Below are 19,708 nucleotides of genomic sequence, written 5' to 3' on the forward strand. Positions count from 1 at the left end.
TTTAATCCTACTCTCTGTTTCCTGTCTTTTAGCCAGTTTGCAATCCACGAAAGGACATCGCCACCTATCCCATGACTTTTTACTTTTCCTAGAAGCCTCTCATGAGGAAATTTGTCAAACACCTTCTGAAAATCCAAGTATACTATATCTACCGGTTCACCTTTATCCACATGTTTATTAACTCCTTCAAAAAAGTGAAGCAGATTTGTGAGGCAAGACTTGCCCTGGGTAAAGCCATGCTGACTTTGTTCCATTAAACCATGTCTTTCTATATGTTCTGTGATTTTGATGTTTAGAACACTTTCCACTATTTTTCCTGGCACTGAGGTCAGGCTAACCGGTCTGTAGTTTCCCCGGATCACCCCTGGAGCCCTTTTTAAATAGAGGTGGGGATGTGCACTGTCAGGAAAGAAATGCACTCACTATAAACTCCTTTCACCCTCCTTCTCAACATTCCTAAGTTGAGGTTGGAAGAGTACAGGGCAAGTACATTTCATCCCTGGTATGTCTTGGAGGAATTTCTGAATCACTCTTTTTTCCTTTCAATAATTAGTTTCACAGAATGGAGGCTAAAATGTTTGATGGGCAACAGTTTTCAGTGTCTGAAAAACAGGAAAAATTGTGTTATTGATAAAGAAATGAATCAGAATAAAATCAATTTATCTTAACGAACAGTTAAATAATCTTCCATCCTTAATACTATATATACTGAACTGATCAAGACCAAATTTTCTTAGTTTTATAAAAGTTATCCTGCTGTGTAATACAAGTAACAAGAAATCTCACGCTGAACTATTCCAGGACATACATTTCTGCGCATATACGTGGATAAAAAAAAAAAAAAAAAAGAGACAGACAGACACAAATCTGTCAGGATCTCCTTAGACTCCCTGATACATACTGAAAATTTGTTGTGGATAGGACACCAAACACAATGGTTATTAGGAGAAGATACAGCCACGCATGGTGATCTCATAAGACTTTGGAAAGTAGGCTAAAAATGAAAAAAGGGACTTCAATTACCAAATTCCTTCAGCCTCTGTACATTGAGTTTGCCAGGGTGTGCACTCTCTTCTACTACAAACCCAAACGAAGGTATGCGATGAAAGAGCTGGAAGGCTTTCACAATGATCTGTTCACTTTCAATTAGTATGTAGGACTCTTCTACAGGATCCAAATGAATAGTCCTCCCTTGTACCTCTTTAGAGCCAATGTTATCTCCTTTAGCAGAAAAGTCTTTAAATTCCTCTGCGGGACACTGGTTTGGAGTGGGTACCAATTCATGAACAACATAGGGAAAAGCCAGCTGTGAGCGAGTAATTTCCAAACTTCTCCAAATGAAATCCTGCAGCCCTACTGGTCCATAGATCTCAATAGGCTGTTTATTGGCAGTAGGGCAAGTTTGAAGGCTCACTGTGCAAAGGAGGCCAGGCAGTCCAAATAAATGATCCCCATGAAGATGGCTTATAAAGATCTTCGTAATTCTACCTACAAGAAGAAATATGCAAAGAATTGTCATTAGTGATAAAGCATTTTCCTTACCAAAAACTGTGTTTTCTATAGACAGCAGGATGCCAGTACATATGATTGACATCATCTGGCAGCACCAAACGGACTTGTCGCTCCAAGCATGTGAAGGAGTTCCCATGCAGGTGTTACCTCATGAGTCTCTTCTGTCAGTAACAGAGCTAAATTTAGCTTGTAGTCAAACTATCTAGAGGGTGGGCGGGTATTCCATGGCCAATTCAGTCTGCAATCTATGGAAAACACTGTTTATAGTAAGCAAACATGTTTTTTCTTTCAAAAGCAGGTTGAATTAGCCATTATATATGGGAATTCCCAAACTAAGAGTTGCAGAGGAGTAAGCAACCCGGACTCCTGCATGAAGTGTGGACTAGAGCAAGAATAAATTTTGTAAAACTGCTTGTCCAAAACTATGTCAGTCTTTGAAATGGTATCAAGACAATACTAGGACATGAATGTGTGGACTGATGTCTGCCTGCAGAGCTGCAATGTGGTCATTTGCAATGGGGACTTGTTGGAGAAGAGCAACAGCAGAAGCCACAGCTCATACTTGATGAGACTTGACTAAGTCTGCAAGTTGAAGTCTCACTTGTGTGATTCAGTATACAGGGATACTATCTCCCATGAGCATTGAGCTGATTGGCTCTTTTAAATCAGCCAATTTTCTATTGATGTTTTACTCTCCAATCAAATTATATAAAAAAGTGCAATTAAGATGGCAGATCCTACAGGGAAATGCTTTACCAGTAGCTGAAAAGGTTGGTGGAGAAAAGCTGTTTTTTTAACCAAGACATGTATGTATTACATTTTTTATAACGTTTTCTTTGAGATTCATATGGACACTAGTGTATGATTTTTCGTTTCAGAGAATTTCGTCAGATTGAATTAAGCCCTGGACAGCGCTTCTTTATACATTGTATTAAGATAAGAGTCTATGGCTTACACTTGATAAATTTGCATAAAAAAATAAGAAAACAAGAAAAATTAAACACAGATTTGGGAGACATATGATTATAAACATTGTATGGGCATTTGATCACTCTTAGTGGTTTTAAAATATTAACCACAAATAAGTGAGTCCAACATTTACCCTTAATTGATATGAGCTCTCTTTTGACTGCAATTATATCAGTTTCTTATGCATATAGCTTTGTGATTTATGACAAAGCATTGACTTGCATTTATTTATGTAACAATGTTTTCCTTACAGTAAACTGTGTTTTCCATAGGCAGCAGAATGAATTAGCCATGAGATACCCACCTACCGCCCCTGAAGAGCAGACTACCTAGATATAGACCAGTGGTTCTCAACTTTTCGGTCAGGACACAATTGACAGATGATAGTTCTCACATGCGTGACATACTGCTCATTACAATCTAGTGTGGAAAAAAACCCCCAAAAAGACGAGGCCCCGTATTAACTTTTATTGTTAAGAATGACACAAGGGAAAAATAAGAGTACTCTCTCTGAACAAAAATTATATAAACAGTAAACCTCCCATACCAGAACAGCACCAAACTTCCAGCACTCAAACAATATCTAAGAAAAGGCAACACTGAAAATTACACCAGGCCTTAAAACTCCAATACTATTAGGAGAATGGAACAAGCCAGGCAGCTATAGCAAGCAGCAGAATACCTCACCTGAATCACATGTGCAGACCCCTGCCTAACAAAGAATAAAGAGACCATAAAGCATAAATAGAAACATGCAGACAAAAACTGAACTGGAAACCGCAGCAAGCCAGAATCTCTGTATGCAGTGCAACAAAGGAAAAAGAGAAATCACCAGTCCTCAAAATAAAGCAAGAAATATAAAATTAATAGCAGTAAAACCATACTAATAAAAAGAACCATTATTTCAAAACAGCTGATGAATGGAATATCCAATAATTAAAAACTCATACAAAAAACTTTGACACCAATAAAATATTTCAAAACAGCAGACACAAAGGTCCAATAATTAAAAATAAGGATTAAAGAATGCTCTGTTCTCCATAACTGGAAATGTTTGATTTCCAGGTGCCCTGAGATTGTTATGAATTGGGAGGGGGGGGGGGGGGTTGTTTGCAAATGTCTCCTCTCTCAGTCACTCACTCGCTCTCTCATTTACATACATACTCAATCATACAAACAGGTTCTTAATCACACACATACATGCTCGCTCACTCACTCTCTCCCCACCGAACTAGCGGCAGCAACAGCCTCCTCCTCTTCCAGCCCTCATGGCCATGGGGGCGAACGTTGCTCCTCGTTTTGCTCCGGGCTGACGCTGCTCTTCTTCGGGCCAGCGCTACAGAGACTTTACCTAACTGGGTCTCTTCATGTGGCCGCTGCACTTCACTTCCTCTTCCTGGCCACGGGGGCAGGAAGAAGAAACTGTACTATGAGTGCCGCTGACTCCAGCTCTCCTGCCGCGTATAGCCCGAGCAGAGGAAGAGTTCCATTTCGCCGGAGCAGGAGGAGCAGCTGGGCCAGTAGGGGACCGGGAAGTGTGGCGACACACCTGCGGGTGCTTGGCGACACACTGGTTTGCTGCGACACACCAGTTGAGAACCGCTGATATAGACTGAAGAGGCTTTTGTGGGAAATCCCGCACATGCTCAGAGCTCAAAGTTCTACTAGCTTGGAAAGACAAGTCCATTCAGTGCTGTCAGTTGTCGTCACACATAGATTATGGATAAATTCATCCTAACTACGGAAAACACCATTTACAGTAAGCAAGCTTGCTTTTCTGCGGCAGCTGTAAAGCTCTTATTGTGAGTTTAGGTAAATCTAGGTACAGAGAATTTCATCAGTCCAGCCCAGGGAAAAAACTACTTGCATCACCAAGCCAAAGTGTACAGATTGCAGTAGAGGCAAGGATAAGATAGTAACATAACATAGTAATCCTCTCTTGGGCTGCATAGTGCCAGCCCAAGAGAGGATTCTACTGTTTCCTGTGCAGATAAGCCTTTGCTATAATTGAAATTAATATATAGTAGAGATTCTGTGCATAATAGAACTCTGTGTTTTTATATTCCTCTACTGATGCTCTGATTCAAAGTCTCTAAGCTCGGTGTAAAAAGATACAGTCTCTAAATCTCCCTTCTTTCTAAACTCTGACTCAATTTCTGTGGTGCTCTCTCTGGGGGAAAAAAACCCCCAAAAAACCCAAAAACAAATCTGCTGTGTTTTTCTTTCACTTTTCCTTCTAATCAGTTCTCTGTGCTTGATTAATATCTGGGCTCTCTGTGTAGTAGAACTGCTCTGTCTATAACTTTCTCTAGGTTTGGTATTGTATATTAGATGTTGGTTCCTTGCTAATTGTTTGTTTTTAAGAATCAGTATACCTGCATTTCTCTTATTGTATAGCTGTTCTTGAATAATCTGTTTAATATTGGCACATAAGGCTGAGGGATCTTTTAATGCTAAAGGACTATTAAAGTTCCAGTAAGTGTCCTGCTCTACCCAGCTTGTCCCAGGATAAACTGTTTTAAGTGGTGTACCGCAAGGATCGGTGTTGGGACCGGTCCTGTTCAATATCTTTGTGAGCGACATTGCGGACGGGATAGAAGGTCTTTTTGCGGACGACACTAAGATCTGCAACAGCGTGGACACGCCGGAAGGAGTGGAGAGAATGAGACGGGATTTAAGGAAACTGGAAGAGTGGTCGAAGATATGGCAGCTGAGATTCAATGCCAAGAAGTGCAAAGTCATGCATATGGGGAGTGGAAATCTGAATGAACTGTATTCGATGGGGGGGGGAAAGGCTGATGTGCACGGAGCAGGAGAGGGACCTAGGGGTTATAGTGTCTAATGATATGAAGTCTGCGAAACAATGCGACAAGGCGATAGCAAAAGCCAGAAGAATGCTGGGCTGCATAGAGAGAGGAATATAGAGTAAGAAAAGGGAAGTGATTATCCCCTTATACAGGTCCTTGGTGAGGCCTCACCTGGAGTACTGTGTTCAGTTCTGGAGACATCTACAAAGAAACAGAGACAAGATGGAAGCGGTACAGAGAAGAGCGACCAAAAAGGTGGAGGGTCTTCATCAGATGTCATACGAAGAGAGATTGAAGAATCTAAATATGTACACCCTGGAGGAAAGGAGGAACAGGGGTGATATGATTCAGACCTTCAGATACTTGAAAAACTTTAACGATCCAAAGACAACGACAAACCTTTTCCGTCAGAAAAAAATCAGCAGAACCAGAGGTCACGAGCTGAGGCTCCAGGGAGGAAGACTAAGAACCAATGTCAGGAAATATTTCTTCACGGAGAGAGTGGTGGATGCCTGGAATGCCCTTCCGGAGGAAGTGGTAAAGTCCAAAACTGTGAAGGACTTCAAAGGGGCATGGGATAAACACTGTGGATCCATCAGGTCTAGAGGAAGTGTATAAAGAGGAGGCAGCAAAACACTGCACGGAGCGGCAGTAGCCACAGAGGCATTCACGGAGCGGGATGCCAGTGGCCAGTGGTTGGTGTTCCACCTTCACGGAGCGGAAGGATGGAGGCCTGCCATCTCCATATTTTAAAAAAAAAGGGGTGGGCAAGAGTTTGTAAAATTAACAAAAAGTTCATAAGCTATAGGTACTACCAATTATTAGGCTTATTCAATATTTGATGATAGATAATGTGGCTTTCAATGCATACTTCACTTTCAATACATATCCAACACAGCTCTCTGCTTCAACAGCAGGGGAGAAGAAAAACTAATACTTCACGCATATCCAGCATTGCTCTCTGCTTCAACGGCAGGGGAGAAGAAAAACGACCAACAAGGATAACAGTCTGGGTAAAACAAATAAGCATGGGTGTAGCTTGCTTATTGCGGCGGTTACTACCCCTAACTAATCAAGCTTGATATTTCACTTGGATGCAGCTCCATCACTGCTCTCTGCATTAATGGTGGGTGTGAAAGGGAAATAGAACCAAAGGTTACTAGGAGCCAAGAGGAACAGATAAGTATGAGAAAAAAAGAAGTGTGAGGCTTGCTGGGCAGACTGGATGGGCCGATTGGTCTTCTTCTGCCGTCGTTTCTATATTTAATGAAGGCAGAAAACACCAAACGGTCCATCCACTCTGTCCAGCAAGTTTCTTAGGGTAGTAACTGCCGCTCCATGGAGACTACCCCCAGGTTTTGTGTTAAGGGTAGAAATATGTAAGGGATCGCTCACTTGTCTCTTTGGCTGGAGCAGTGCTTTCACCAATCGTTGCTCATGCTACCCCCATTTTTGTCATGGCACCTGGCCTGAGCATGTGTTTGTGTGTTCCTGAAGAGCAAGTTTGTGTTGGCCAGGCTTCAGATTTCCTGTAACTTCAAGGGAATAGGAACCTCTCACATCAGAGTTCTTTTAGCCAACTTATTATACTTTAGCCCCTTTAAACTCTAATCTCTATACTGAAAGGAAATGGACTGCTTGAGGGGTGAAGCAAGTTACTTACCTGTAACAGCTGTTCTCCAAGGACAGCAGAATGTTAGACCTCATACATGGGTGCCATCAACAGATGTAGCCAGTGACACAGAAAACTTATGCCAAAGTTTCTAAAACTTTGACTTGTCACACTGGGCATGCCCAGCATGCCCTATACCACATGTCCATGTCGGGTCCCTCTTCAGTCTTATAACACAGAATTAGATATAAATCAAAATAGGTGAAACTCAACTCCATAGGATGGTGGGAAGGTTGCAGAAGGACTAACATCCTGCTGTCCTCTGAGAACACCTGTTACAGGTAAGCAACTCTGCTTTCTCCGAGAACAAGCAGAATAGTAATCCTCAAAAGGTGAATCCCTAGCTACAGGCTGCTTCCCAACATAAAAGTGGACCAGACACCCAAACCAGGTACCAACGGGCACAACAATGGTGCTGTTGGTAACATAAGAGGGACAGTCTGAGCCCAAACAATGGGCCTTAGCCAGGAGGGAGGTGGGTTCTACATCTCAAACAGATTCCAAAGGACAAATTGGCCAAACCTACTGTAGCTTCGGCCATTCCTATCCAAGCAATAGTGAAATGTGAATGTGTAAAGAGAAATCCACATTGTCACAACTTTGCAGGTCTCCTCCATGGGCACTGCTTGCAAGAGGGCCACCGACATTGCTATGGTTCAGACATAATGAGCCTTGACATGACCCCCAAGATGCAGTCCTGCCTGGGCATAACAGAAGGAGATGCAATCTGCTAACCAATAGTAGTGCCCAACCTATTCCTATCAAAAGAAACAAAACATTGGGTGGACTGTCTATGAGCTTCTGTCCGCTCCAGATAGAAGGCTAGAACTCGATTGCGGTCCAAACTGTGCAGGACTCGTTCGCCTTGGTGCGAATAGGGCCTGGGAAAGAAAAAAAAATATGCCCGCGGGTTATAAAACGGATGCTCAATTTTGCCAGTATCTGTTTTCTGAACCCGTGGCTATCAGCGGGTTTGACAACAGACGACGGTAAAATTAAGCATCGGCTGTCAAACCCGCTGACAGCTGCCGCTTCTGTCAAAAAGGAGGCACTAGGGACGCGCTTTTTACCACGGGCCCTAATTTGCATACCTTTCCTTAGTGAATCGCGCGCCCAGGACAGTGGCCAGGGCGCTTGCCGGCTCTCCCACACGGTTTACTGTATCAGCCCGAATCTGTGTAGTCCTAAGAACTTCTCTCTTACTCACATAACTTACTTTAATAGCATTTGCAATTCCTTCTAGATAACCTGAGCCCTTAATGCAAATTAAACCACTCACCCTAAACAAAGGTTTTTCTTTTTTTTCCCTTGCACAGAACTGCTACCACACAGTAACCCACTTTCAGCAATGTCTGTGCTCTAAACTTTACATTGCCTAGTTCACAGTCAAACACTTCCCTTGTATATTCCCATTCTCTCATGGCTTTGCTTACAGTTTCCCCAGGGTTTCACTACGTACAGGAAACTGTTCCCTACACAGCAACTGGGACCAATTTTAGCTTAGCATGTAGTTGGGAGGTTCTTCAGGGTCGGCATCTGTATCATCTTCCATTGTGGAGAAGAGTGGGCTGACTGCCTTCTCTCCCAACTGTGTCCCTCTATTGCTAAAGATGCCTTATTTATTTCAACTGGCAGCCAGATCCTAGAGCCGACCACACCCTGCCCGAGTTATTCCCTACGGAGGCTCCCAGAAACTGCTTTGTGGAGGCTTTTGGAAAATACAGTTTTAGGAGCAGCTGTCTTAGCTTGACCTCAGTCTTGTCCAGGAAACTGTAATCCTTTACCTTTCTGTTCTTGAACGGGGGACTTGAGCAAACACCCCGTGACCATCATGTATTAAAAATCAAAACCAAGCAACTGACAAACCCGTAACAAAACTACTGCTAGCAATATTTTTCAGGGTGAGCAGCCTGCTTGATAATTCGGACTATGCTGCTGGAACGTGCTTTGCTTTTGGACGGCTGAAGGAGTCCTGCACTTTTTCCTCCCAGTGTCTGTGTATCAGTTCAAAGGATAAGTGAAAACTTTTAGTTTATTTGAATCCTGAGGTTTGTGTCATTATTGTATTGATTATAATGCTATACTTTTTGTGTGTAATGTTTTTAATGATAGTTTGTTGCTAATCTTATCTGTGATTGTTTTATACTGTAATCTGCCTAGAACAAGAGGTACTGAATGATAAGCAGGCTGGATTAGTCAGGATCTGCGGGAAGTCCCAAGCTGAGGGCTGCAGAAGAATGATTACTGAGTAAGCAATCCAGACTCCTCCATGAAGAACAGACTACCCTGAGAACAGGTCAAGCAACACTGCTTGCCCCAAGTTACTGTCAGTCCTTGAGAGGTTGTTTAGACAGCAATGGGACATAAAGGTGTGAACTTGTTACAGTGAACCTCCAGCCTCCTAAAGGCAACTTTCTATTTTATAAACCATAATTCTTGGAAATGTCTGCAAGGTGTTCATGGTGTCTGTTGAATACAGAAGATTTCACAACAATTTTGTGTAGTACTCATTGCTATACCAGAATATTTTGCAGCAAATACAATTTGTGTAGCACTTTTTTTTTTTCTAAATTTTTATTAATGAGAATTTAAATCTTACAATTAAGACACTGGATTCTGGAAGGGAATTACTGTAGGAACTTCCAGAAGTAGATGACTATCCCTGCTCCATAGGTGAATCCTAAGCTCTGAGGCGGGTTACCTTGTTGGCCCCGTTGCTGATGAGCCCAGGGTGACATCCTGCCACAGTCCCAGCAATTGGCCAGGACGTGCTCAGATCCCAGACTCAAGCAGCAATAACTGTGGCCATCAGAGTTGGACATTATGTGTCTGCAGAACAGTATTTGAATCCAGAGGTCTTTAGGGACAACGTTTTAGCACTGAAAAATGCTTTTGTGGGGATCGCAAATGTGAAAAAAAAATTGAGGAAATCGAAGAGAGCGTTCTCTGGGGTAAAGTAGCACAAGAAATTTCAGACATTATTGACCTGTTTGTGCATTTGACGCTACATCTACCTTCTCCACTTTCTACTTTTCCAAATTATCTTTTTCACAATTGTGGACACCCGGCCCTGGTAATGAGGTAAAACCTGGGCCATCTGAGTAGATAAAGTTACAATTGCTCCCCAAATACCTTTTTTAAAGTGATTACCTCAGGACGCAGGATTGGGGATTTACAAACTGGTGTCATCAAACCTGCACCAGAAATGTTCCCTCAAAGAAAAACAAGCTCAAAAGATTGCAGGGCAACCTTCAAGCCACCAGATGCTCAATCTTGTATCCAGTACTCTCCTCAATGAGAAATGTGAGTTTTTAAAATTCTGTTTATTCAATTTATATTCTGCCTTTCAGACACTTCCAAACAGATTACATTCAGGTACTATAGGTATTTCCTTGTTTCCAGGGGCTCACAATTTAAGGCCTACATTCAGTAAGCCAAGATGTTTTATCACAGGAGGGGACTCAATATCGCCAGGGGAGGGAGGGAGGGGCGTTCCTACAATATGTGCCCCTCCCCCAAGAAAATATCACGTTATTTTATCTTGAGGTAGAAGTCAGAGGCAAAACAAAATGGCAGAGGCCTGGTATTGTTTAATGGCAGCCCCCAATGCATGGGGCCACCATCACTTTAAAGGGCCCAACGACATAAAAAAAAAAGTAGCCATGCAAATAACAAAAAATGACCAAGAGTCTAATATGACCCCCTTCCCCAATCAAGGTGGTCCTGTCAAAAGAAGTATAGAGTTAAAGATTTACGAGACAATGACCCTCCCCCCCAGCCTAAACCCGTCCTCATTGAATAAGTCATGCCCAAAGGATTGCCCCACCCCTTTTTTCTATTAAAAAAAAAGTTCGTAGATTGTGTCCTCCCATTCCCCTTATCCCCCTCCAACCCTTAAGCTGGTGGTATAGTAGGTCCCCCTTCTCCCATCCCTGAAACCCCAAAGTTAAATAAATGTCATTGGTGTATAGTGGACCCCCCTCTCATTACCTCTAATCAATGTTGCTGATCTTCAGAAGGGCCTGGGCTGCCCCCTAGCCCTGGACCACACCATTGTCTTCTCTAGAGACAAGTAATTCAGCTACCTGTGTTGTCTTTCAGTCATCTGAAAAGCCAACTCTTGTAGCATGCGACTGTGTAGCCAAAGAATCCCTGATTTGGAGCAGCACTCCAGTGCTTTCGATTGGGGCCTAGTTACTCTGGATATAGGGGCATACCCTTAGCAGAGCAGGGCCTTGCTGCCTCTTCTGCAGCAGCATGCTGTGTGCATGCAGATACATTTGTAGGGGCTTGCTGTAACTCATCTGAGACAGGCTGTGCCACTACTGTAAGCCACAGAGTGGGTGACATGGTTTTAACACATGCATGGCAAAGATTGCTGTGTAGCCATGCATGTGCACAACTTAGAGGAAACACTGTTAGCAGGACTGGCATGGAAAAGATTTAATTTCTTTTGTTCTCTGGGAATGATATGCTGATATGTCTCCCGTTTTCACTATTACATACACACTTAAAAGTGAATTTTGAATCCTGGCGCATGCATCAATTAGGGGATGCGTGAAGTAGTCAGGTTCACACGTGCCGCACATATTTTAAAAAGCACCCATAGGTGCGCACATCCCAAAAAGGTTTCCAGAAAGGGGAGGGGCATGTGCATGGTCTGGGGAGGCATTCTGGGGCCTGGCCAAGAGTGTAAATACTTATGCACCCTAGCACGCCAAGGTCCCCTGCTGCGTAACCTCGCTTCTGAAATGGATGACATTTAAATCACAAAAGAAAAAGGATGGAGCCATTTCTGAGGGATTTAAAGGTTCCGGGGTAACTGGGGGGAGTGTAAGCTATCAAGCCAGGGGGGAGGTTGAGGACTAAACTGTTCAACTGGGCGAACTGGTGGATGAACTGTTAAACTGGGAATAGTGTGGGTGCGCGCCCCTTTTAAAATCCCTCGACTTATGCAGTAGAAGCGAGATTTGAGCACCAATGCACGACCACTTAAAATTTGGCACAAATGAGTGTGCAGCCAGGCTATTTTATAATATGTGCGCATATACAGGTACAAGCTATAAAACCAGGTGCAAGTTGACGCGTGTGTGTAAATGCACACCTGCACCGGTTTGAAAAGTTACCATCCCTATGTAGAGCTACACTTACAGACTGCCCTGTTGAAGGTATTACAAAGACAATTAATGCAAGACTACCTTGATGACTGTTCACAATGGAGAGTTAAAAACGTAAATAAGTCCAGGAGGAAACAACCATTCCATAGGGATGGAAGAAAACATAAAAATGTATTTACCAGCTTTGAGGGGACTTTTCATGAATTGCGTCTGCGTGCCCTCACCACAGTCAAACAGCCAGCATTCTCCTTCACGCCTGAGGACCACTGCCGAGGCACCCCTGGATGGTGAGGGGTATGCTGAGCCTGTTCCCAGAAAAGTCACATCCATGGACATTGTTCCCAAGTGGTTGTTCTAACTAAACATGAAAAAAGAAAAAAAAAAAAAAAAGTGGAACGATTAGTCAACTACTCTAATCACCTTAAAGAGGACCCCCTCCCCCCCAACCTCTATAACCAACCTATGGCATTACTCAAAGCCATCCACCCGTAGGAGTTATTAGAACAAAAGAAGATGCCATAGTGAGTTAGACTGAGGATCCATCAAGTACCTGGCAAATATCCAAACATTAAACAGATCCCGTGCTACTAATGCCTAATAAGCAGTGGCTATTCCTACATCAACTTGACTAATAGTTTATGGACTTCTCCTCCAGGAACTTGTCTAAACCTTTTCTAAACCAGATAAGCTAACTGCCTTAACTACATCCTCTGTCAATAAATTTAAGAGCTTAATTATGCTTTGCGTGAAAAAGAATTCTCTTTGATTTGTTTTAAATATTCTACTTGCTACCTTCATGGAGTACCCTCTAATTCTATTTACATTAACCCGTTCTAGCCTTCATGATTTTTTTTTTTATATATCCATTATATCCCCCTCAGCCGTCTCTTCTCCAAGCTGAACAGCCCTAACCTCTTTCGACTTTCCTCACAGGAGAGCTGTTCCATCCTCTATCATTTTAGTTGCCCTTCTCTGAACCTTCTCCAGTGCCTATCTTTTTTTGAGATGTGGTGACCAGAACTGAACACAATACTCAAGGTGTGATCTCACCATGGAGCAATGCAGGGGCATTATAACAGTCACATAATAATGGCAGAAAAGGACCAAATAGTCAGTCTGCCCAGGAAGCTTCTTATGGTAATATCTACCACACCGTGTAGGTCACCTCCAGGTTTCTCTTCTTATGATAAGAGTAGTAATATTTACAATAAAAAACCAAGCAACTGTCAAACCCATAAAAAATTACTGCTAGCAACTTTTACTGGAGCCTTCCAGAAAATTCCAGCAATGCTACCTTGTTTTGCTTTTGGACTTGGCTGTAGAAGCAGTCCTGTGCTCTTTACCTTATGTCTGCATATCAATATCCCCAGACCGTAAGAGCCGGGGCCCATGTTGGTTGCAGTCTGAATTCCCGCCGTCAAAGCAGAGTGATGTTGCAGATGCGTCAAAAGTATCAAGGTTTATTGGTTGACGGTAGTGATCCCCATGCTTCTGCTAAGGTTAGTAACTGTAGCACCGAGCGGAATACTCCCATGCACTATTTTCTTCATTTCTGTCCTCTAGTCTTTAGGAATCTAGTGTTTATCCCATGTCCCTTGGAATTCTTTCACTGTTTTTGTCTTCACCATCACCTCCAGAAGGGCATTCCAGGCATCCATCACACACTCTCCATGAAGAAATATTTCCCAACGTTGGTTCTGAGTCGTCCTCCCTGAAATTTCATTTTATGACCCCCTAGTTCTATTGTTTCCTTTCCAACAAAAAGAGTTCAAAGTTTGTGCATCATTAAAACCTTTCAGGTATCTGAAGATCTGTATCATATCTCCTCTGCACCTCCCCTCTTCCAGGGTATAAATATTTAGGTCCTACAGCCTCTCCTCATATGGAGATCCCACACCATTTTGGTTGCCCTTCTCTGGACCGCCTCCATACTATCTATCCCTTTTGAGATACAATTTCCAGAACTGAACAAAGTACTCCAGGTGAGGCCTCTCCAAAGATCTGTATAAGAGGGATTATCACCTCCTTTTTCTTACTGGTTATTCCTCTTTATGCAACCAAGCATTCTTTTAGCTTTAACTAACTGAAGTTGCTTTGAAAAATGTTGAAGAAACATGGAAGGTTAGAGTATATTGATATTCTAAATAAGAATTGTGAACTGTGATATATGAACAAAGAACTTTAATCTAATATTTTTATTATAGGTTGAATTGAAGTTAAGCTGGTGAATAGAAGCTGTTTTTGAGAATACTGGAGGAAGTGAGCTGTGGACTGGAAAAGGGTATTGTGACATTTTTGAGAGTTATTGTTTTTTAATTGTTTTTCAATTTTGTCTTTGTACTGAGGTCTTAGGAAGAAAGGAAGAGCTGTTTTTTTTGTCTGATTTGAGTATAAGCCTTCCCCTGAAGAAGCTGAGGCGAAACAAGGATCCTTGTAGGGATGCATTGAAGGGATCCTATGTGGACACAGACATATTGAGAAGACCCTGGCTGATATAGCGGCAGAACACAGTGTGGGAAATTGATAATAGGGCATTTGGAAAATTGAAAACAGGGCATTGGGAAGGAACCAGTGTGGGATTAGTTATAATCATGTTGATATGAATTACGATAAGGGTTACATACTAATGAGGCAGAGTGTGGCCTTTGGGCTCGTCTAAAAAATTGGTACATTACAATTTTATATTGGGTGGGGAGTGTATGAGGAATGAATGAGTATGTGTGTATATGGGTGTTTTAGCATATTGTTTCTGAATAGATATAATTAGTCCATGTTCTCTGGTATATCTATGTTATAGAGATGTGTTGATTGAAAAATTGCTTATAATATGGAAGATATTTTTCTTCTTTTGGAGTTGTAAGACTGAAAAAATGGAATGTATTTTTCTTTTGTTTCTTCCTCTTTTTCTTATTAGTTTCAATTGTAATTGAAATGTGAAAATTCATTAAAATAAAAAAATTTATAAAAAAAAAGAAAAATTCTCACTCAGGTTTTTGTATTTTGCACATGTATGTATTGAGATTGTACTATCGATTAAAAGTGTATTTTTGATAATGTATTTATGAATAAAAAAAGATAAAGTATGAGATTTTATGATGTAAGTTCATGTCATTGGGTAAAAAGTGTCTGGATTCCCTATATATATGTTCATTTCTGAAATCTGGACATCTGACTTCTCTTGGGAGTGGGGGTAGGTATTCAGGATGCCGTCCAGTTGGGGAAACTGGTAGAACAAGACGTGACTATATGACACCAGAGTCCACTGTAAACCATTTATTCTTGGGATGCTGAATCTTCTGTGGAAGCTGGGGAAGATATTCTGTTGCATCAAGACAGGGGAGAGTTTTTTGAATCCTGAGCAATTCCTCTTTCAAATGAATGACTTGCTTTTTCATTGCAGACAGCTGAAAACAAATTGGACAACCTGGACCCTGCATCACCATGCATTTGTCCACATTAAATTTCATCTGCCATTTGGACACCCAATCTTCCAGTCTCAAAAGGTTCGCCTGCAATTTATCACTAATTGCCTGTGATTTAACTACTTTCCAGATCATTTATAAAACATATTAGAAAGCGGTGGTCCAAGTACAGATCCCTGAGGCATGCCACTGAGAAAACTGACCATTTAATCCTACTCTTTGTTTCCAATCTTTGAGTACATTGCCTCCTATCCCATGAATTTTTAATTTTCTTAGGAGTCTCATGCCAAAATGCCTTCTGAAAATCCAAATACACCACATCTACTAGCTCATCTTTATCCACATTTTTATCAACCCCTTTAAAAAAAAAAGTGTTGCAGATTTGTGAGGAAAGACTTCCCTTGGGTAAATCCATGCTGGCTGCATCCCATTAAACCATATCTGTGATTTTGTTTTTTTATAGAATAATTTCCATGATTTTTCCCAGCATTAGTCAGGCTCATCGGTCTATATTTTCCCAGATCACACCTGGAGCCTTTTTTAAATATTGGAGTTACACTGGCCACCTTCCAGTGTTCAGGTACAATGGACAATTTTAATGATAGGTTACAAATTACTAGTAATAGATCTGAAATTTCATTTTTTATTTGTTTCAGAACCCCGGTGTATACCATCTCGTCCGGGCAATTAGCTACTCTTCAGTTTATCAATCTGGCCTATTACGTCTTCCAGGTTCACCGTGATTTATTTCAGTTCATCCGAATCATCACTCTTGAAAAACGTTTGCGGAATGGGTATCTCCCCAACATCTTCATTAGTAAACACAGAAGCAAAGAAGGGCATTGCGGGAAGACTAAATGAATTATCTTCCCTAAGTGCCCCTTTAACCCCTCGATCATCTAACAATCCAATCAGGTCTGTCGCAGGATTTCTGCTTTGGATATATTTCAAAAAGCTTTTATTATGAGTTTTTGCCTGTATGGCCAATTTCTTTTCAAATTCTTTCCTAGCCTGTCTTATCAGTGTTTCAGATCTAACTTGCCAATGATTACACTTTTTCCTATTTTCTTCAGATGGATCCTTCTTCCAATATTTGAAGGAAGTTCTTTTGGTTAAAATAGCCTCCTTCACTTCACCTTTTAACCAGGCTGGCGGGAGTTTGGCCTTCCCTCCACCTTTCTTAATTCGTGGAATATAGCCGGACCTTGCTACTAAGATGATATTTTTTAAAAAAATGTTCATGTCTGTTGTACATTTTTAACCTTTGCAGAAAAAAAAACCTGAAAGGTGCAGCTCTCTTCCTCATTTTATCAAAGTTCCCCTTTTGAAAGTTTAGTGCTACAGCTGTAGATTCACTTATTGTCCCCATTCCAGTTATTAATGCACATTTGATCAAGTTATGATCACTGTTGTCAAGTGGCCCTACTACCGTTGCCTCTCATCAAATCCTGCATTCCACTAAGAACGTGATCAAAAATAGCTCCCTCTCTTGTTGGTTCCTGAAACCATACCCATTAAAATATTATTTTAACCACTCTAACTCACACCTCTTTATAAATCACAAACAACTCTGAATAAGCTAGGAGCACGTCCTCATTCAGAAAGTGATCCTCTGTTTGTAAGACACTGAATTTCAGCCTCATCTCCTACTCTTTTATTATCATAGCTCCCTATTCAGAGCTTATAGTCTATGGATGACAAATCACTTGAGTCCCTCCAAGAATTCACCTTTTTGCAATCATTCAATTCTGAATTATAATAAGGGATGCACACACCCACATTAAAACATGAGATTGTACACACAAACCACTGATTTTCAGCCTCCACCTTCCCTTTCTTGTGCAGTACATCATAGCTCCTTGTTAGCAGACTGCAATTTGTGGTTGACAAAATTACTCTTGGTAAGAATTCCAAAAAGATACAGATGTCTGGTCATCAACAGTGACCAACAACCATTAGAAAACATCTGCCTTTCTAGCCGATGAGAATGCTGCTACTGCCTCTGCTTTCCTTTCTCCTGCAGAATCAACTGACCAAGATCTGAAGAAATGCCACTTTCCTCACACCTGCCAAACCGCAATCCCTCCCAGCCTGCTGCAAGAGCCATTAAAGAGTCACCACCTCTCTCCATTTGTCCTGAAGATCTTCAGGAGGTACAGCCAAATGAACACCATCATCTGCATCTCATGTCTACCACTGCCACCTACCTATCTTCCCCTCCCTAGAGCCAAACGCCACCAACTTGAACAGAACCAGGAACCTGAGAAGCCATGGGAGACCTGCAGCTTAATATGCTCCAAAAAGCCACAGAAGACCTCCCTCCTTCCTTACTTGCTTAGAGTCTGTATCCCTTCCCTCAACTGTGGGAGGCCTCCCTCTTTCTTGGCTCAAATGAGAAAAACTAACAAAAACTTAATTGCTACAAACAAATAATCCCAACTACAGGTACAAAATGCTGAGTTTTCTATTGAAAGTCACCATCCAGGAAAAGGACCTTAAAGTCCTTATGGATAATACATTGTAATCCTTAGTTCAGTGTGGCAGTAATGGTCAAAATATTAATGAACTCTCTACTAAAACAGAGCATACTGCAGTTTCTGGAATTCAATAGATTGCAAGATCAGAGGCAATATGGTTTTAACAGAGGTAAATCAATTTCTTTGATTGAGTGACAGAGAGTTAGATTAAGGGGCAGCACTAGATGTACATTGCTTTGTGGGATTTATTATGATCTGTAAGGTAATTTATAAATGTTCCAAAATAATGTACTTGGATTTCAGTGAGAACTTTGACATGGTTCCACGTAGGCAACTTATAAATAAACTGAATGCCTTTGGAATGGGCTCTAGAATGACTGACTGGGTTAGAAACCGGTTGTGTGGGAGGCAACAAATGGTTGTGGAGTTCGTTTTGAGGAGAGGGGTGTTGCTAGTGGAATGCCTCAGGGATCAGTCCTTGGACTGATTCTTTTCAACATTTTCATGAGCAAAATTGCAGAAGGATTGATGAGAAAAGTTTGTCTTTTTGCCAACGATACCAAAATTGGCAACAAAGTAGACAGCCAGCAAAGTGTGGAAAAAATAAGGTGGGAACTAACGAAGCTTGAGGACTGGTCTATGATATGGCAACTATGATTTAATGTTAAAAATGCAGAACTATGTTTTTAGGGTGCAAAAACCCAAGAAAACCCGAGTGAAATTCTAAGTACATAAAGAAGAGTAGGATCTGGGGGTGATTGTAGCTGATGATCTTAAGGTGGCCAAATAGGCAGAGAAGCAAAAGTTAGAAAAAGATGCTTGGCTGCATAGTAAGAAGAGATTTATTGATGACATTTTTTTGATTTGGTCAAGCACTATAGATCAGTTACAATTGTTTTATAAATGGTTAAACAGTTGCAAAGAACATATTCAGTTCTTTATGAATTTTGATTTAAATAGCATTTCTTTTTTGGATGTGTTTATCAAGAACAATGAAGATTTGAAAAAAGAGTTGTAACTAAATTGCCAAACCAACAGACTGCAATACTTTTTTTTTTAAATACTCAAGTTTTCATCCCAATAATTTAAAAAACAGTTTACCATTCTCACAATTTTTGCATATCCGCAGGAATTGTATACTGAAATAGTTATTTCAAACATCACTCAAGATGGTTATCAGAAAAATTGCTGAAGAAGGGGTATTCTTATAGGAATGTGAAACAAGCATATAAGTAAGCATTTGCTCCATAAGACGCACAGACGCCCGGGATTCAGAGGGGGAAAATTAAAAAAAAATGGTGTGCTAAACCGGCTCTGTTCCCGGGTGTCTGTGCGTCTTATGGAGCAAATTAAGGGTATGCATACAATTGTTTTGTCCCCGTTTCTTTTTTTGGGTCCAGGGAAGACCATTTCGGTCCACTCCCCGGATCAGAACATTTTTATTGCTCTTTCGTGGGGGGAAAAAAAACAAACCCCACCCCCAACCCTTCAAATTTAATTAACTCCAACCCCCACCCTCCTGATCTCCCCAAGACTTGCCAAAAGTCCCTGGTGGTCCAGCGGGGATGCCGGGAGCGATCTCCTACTCTTGGGCCGTCGGCTGCCAGTAATCAAAATGGCGCCGGTGGCCCTTTGCCCTTACTATGTGACAGGGGCTACCGGTACCATTGGTCGGCCCCTGTCACATGGCTTCTGTCACATGGCTCCTACCATGTGACAGGGGCCGACCAAT

At 41.6% G+C, this 19,708-nt stretch overlaps 1 protein-coding gene across 3 annotated transcripts in view; it reads right to left on the reverse strand.

Annotated features, from left to right (window-relative positions):
• The window catches only part of ELAC1 (elaC ribonuclease Z 1), a 55,800-nt gene that overhangs the window by 22,689 nt on the left and 13,403 nt on the right, over positions 1-19,708 (reverse strand). For all 3 annotated transcript variants that reach the window (XM_029580007.1, XM_029580014.1, XM_029580021.1), the window contains exons 2-3: positions 12,257-12,435; positions 1,024-1,488 (exon numbers count right to left, since the gene is read on the reverse strand). In XM_029580007.1, coding sequence (XP_029435867.1) covers positions 1,024-1,488; positions 12,257-12,413 — 622 coding nt within the window. In that variant the 5' untranslated portion in view covers positions 12,414-12,435. The remainder of the gene's footprint in view (positions 1-1,023; positions 1,489-12,256; positions 12,436-19,708) is intronic.

This window comes from Rhinatrema bivittatum, chromosome 1, assembly GCF_901001135.1.
Source record: "Rhinatrema bivittatum chromosome 1, aRhiBiv1.1, whole genome shotgun sequence".
NCBI lineage: Eukaryota > Metazoa > Chordata > Amphibia > Gymnophiona > Rhinatrematidae > Rhinatrema > Rhinatrema bivittatum.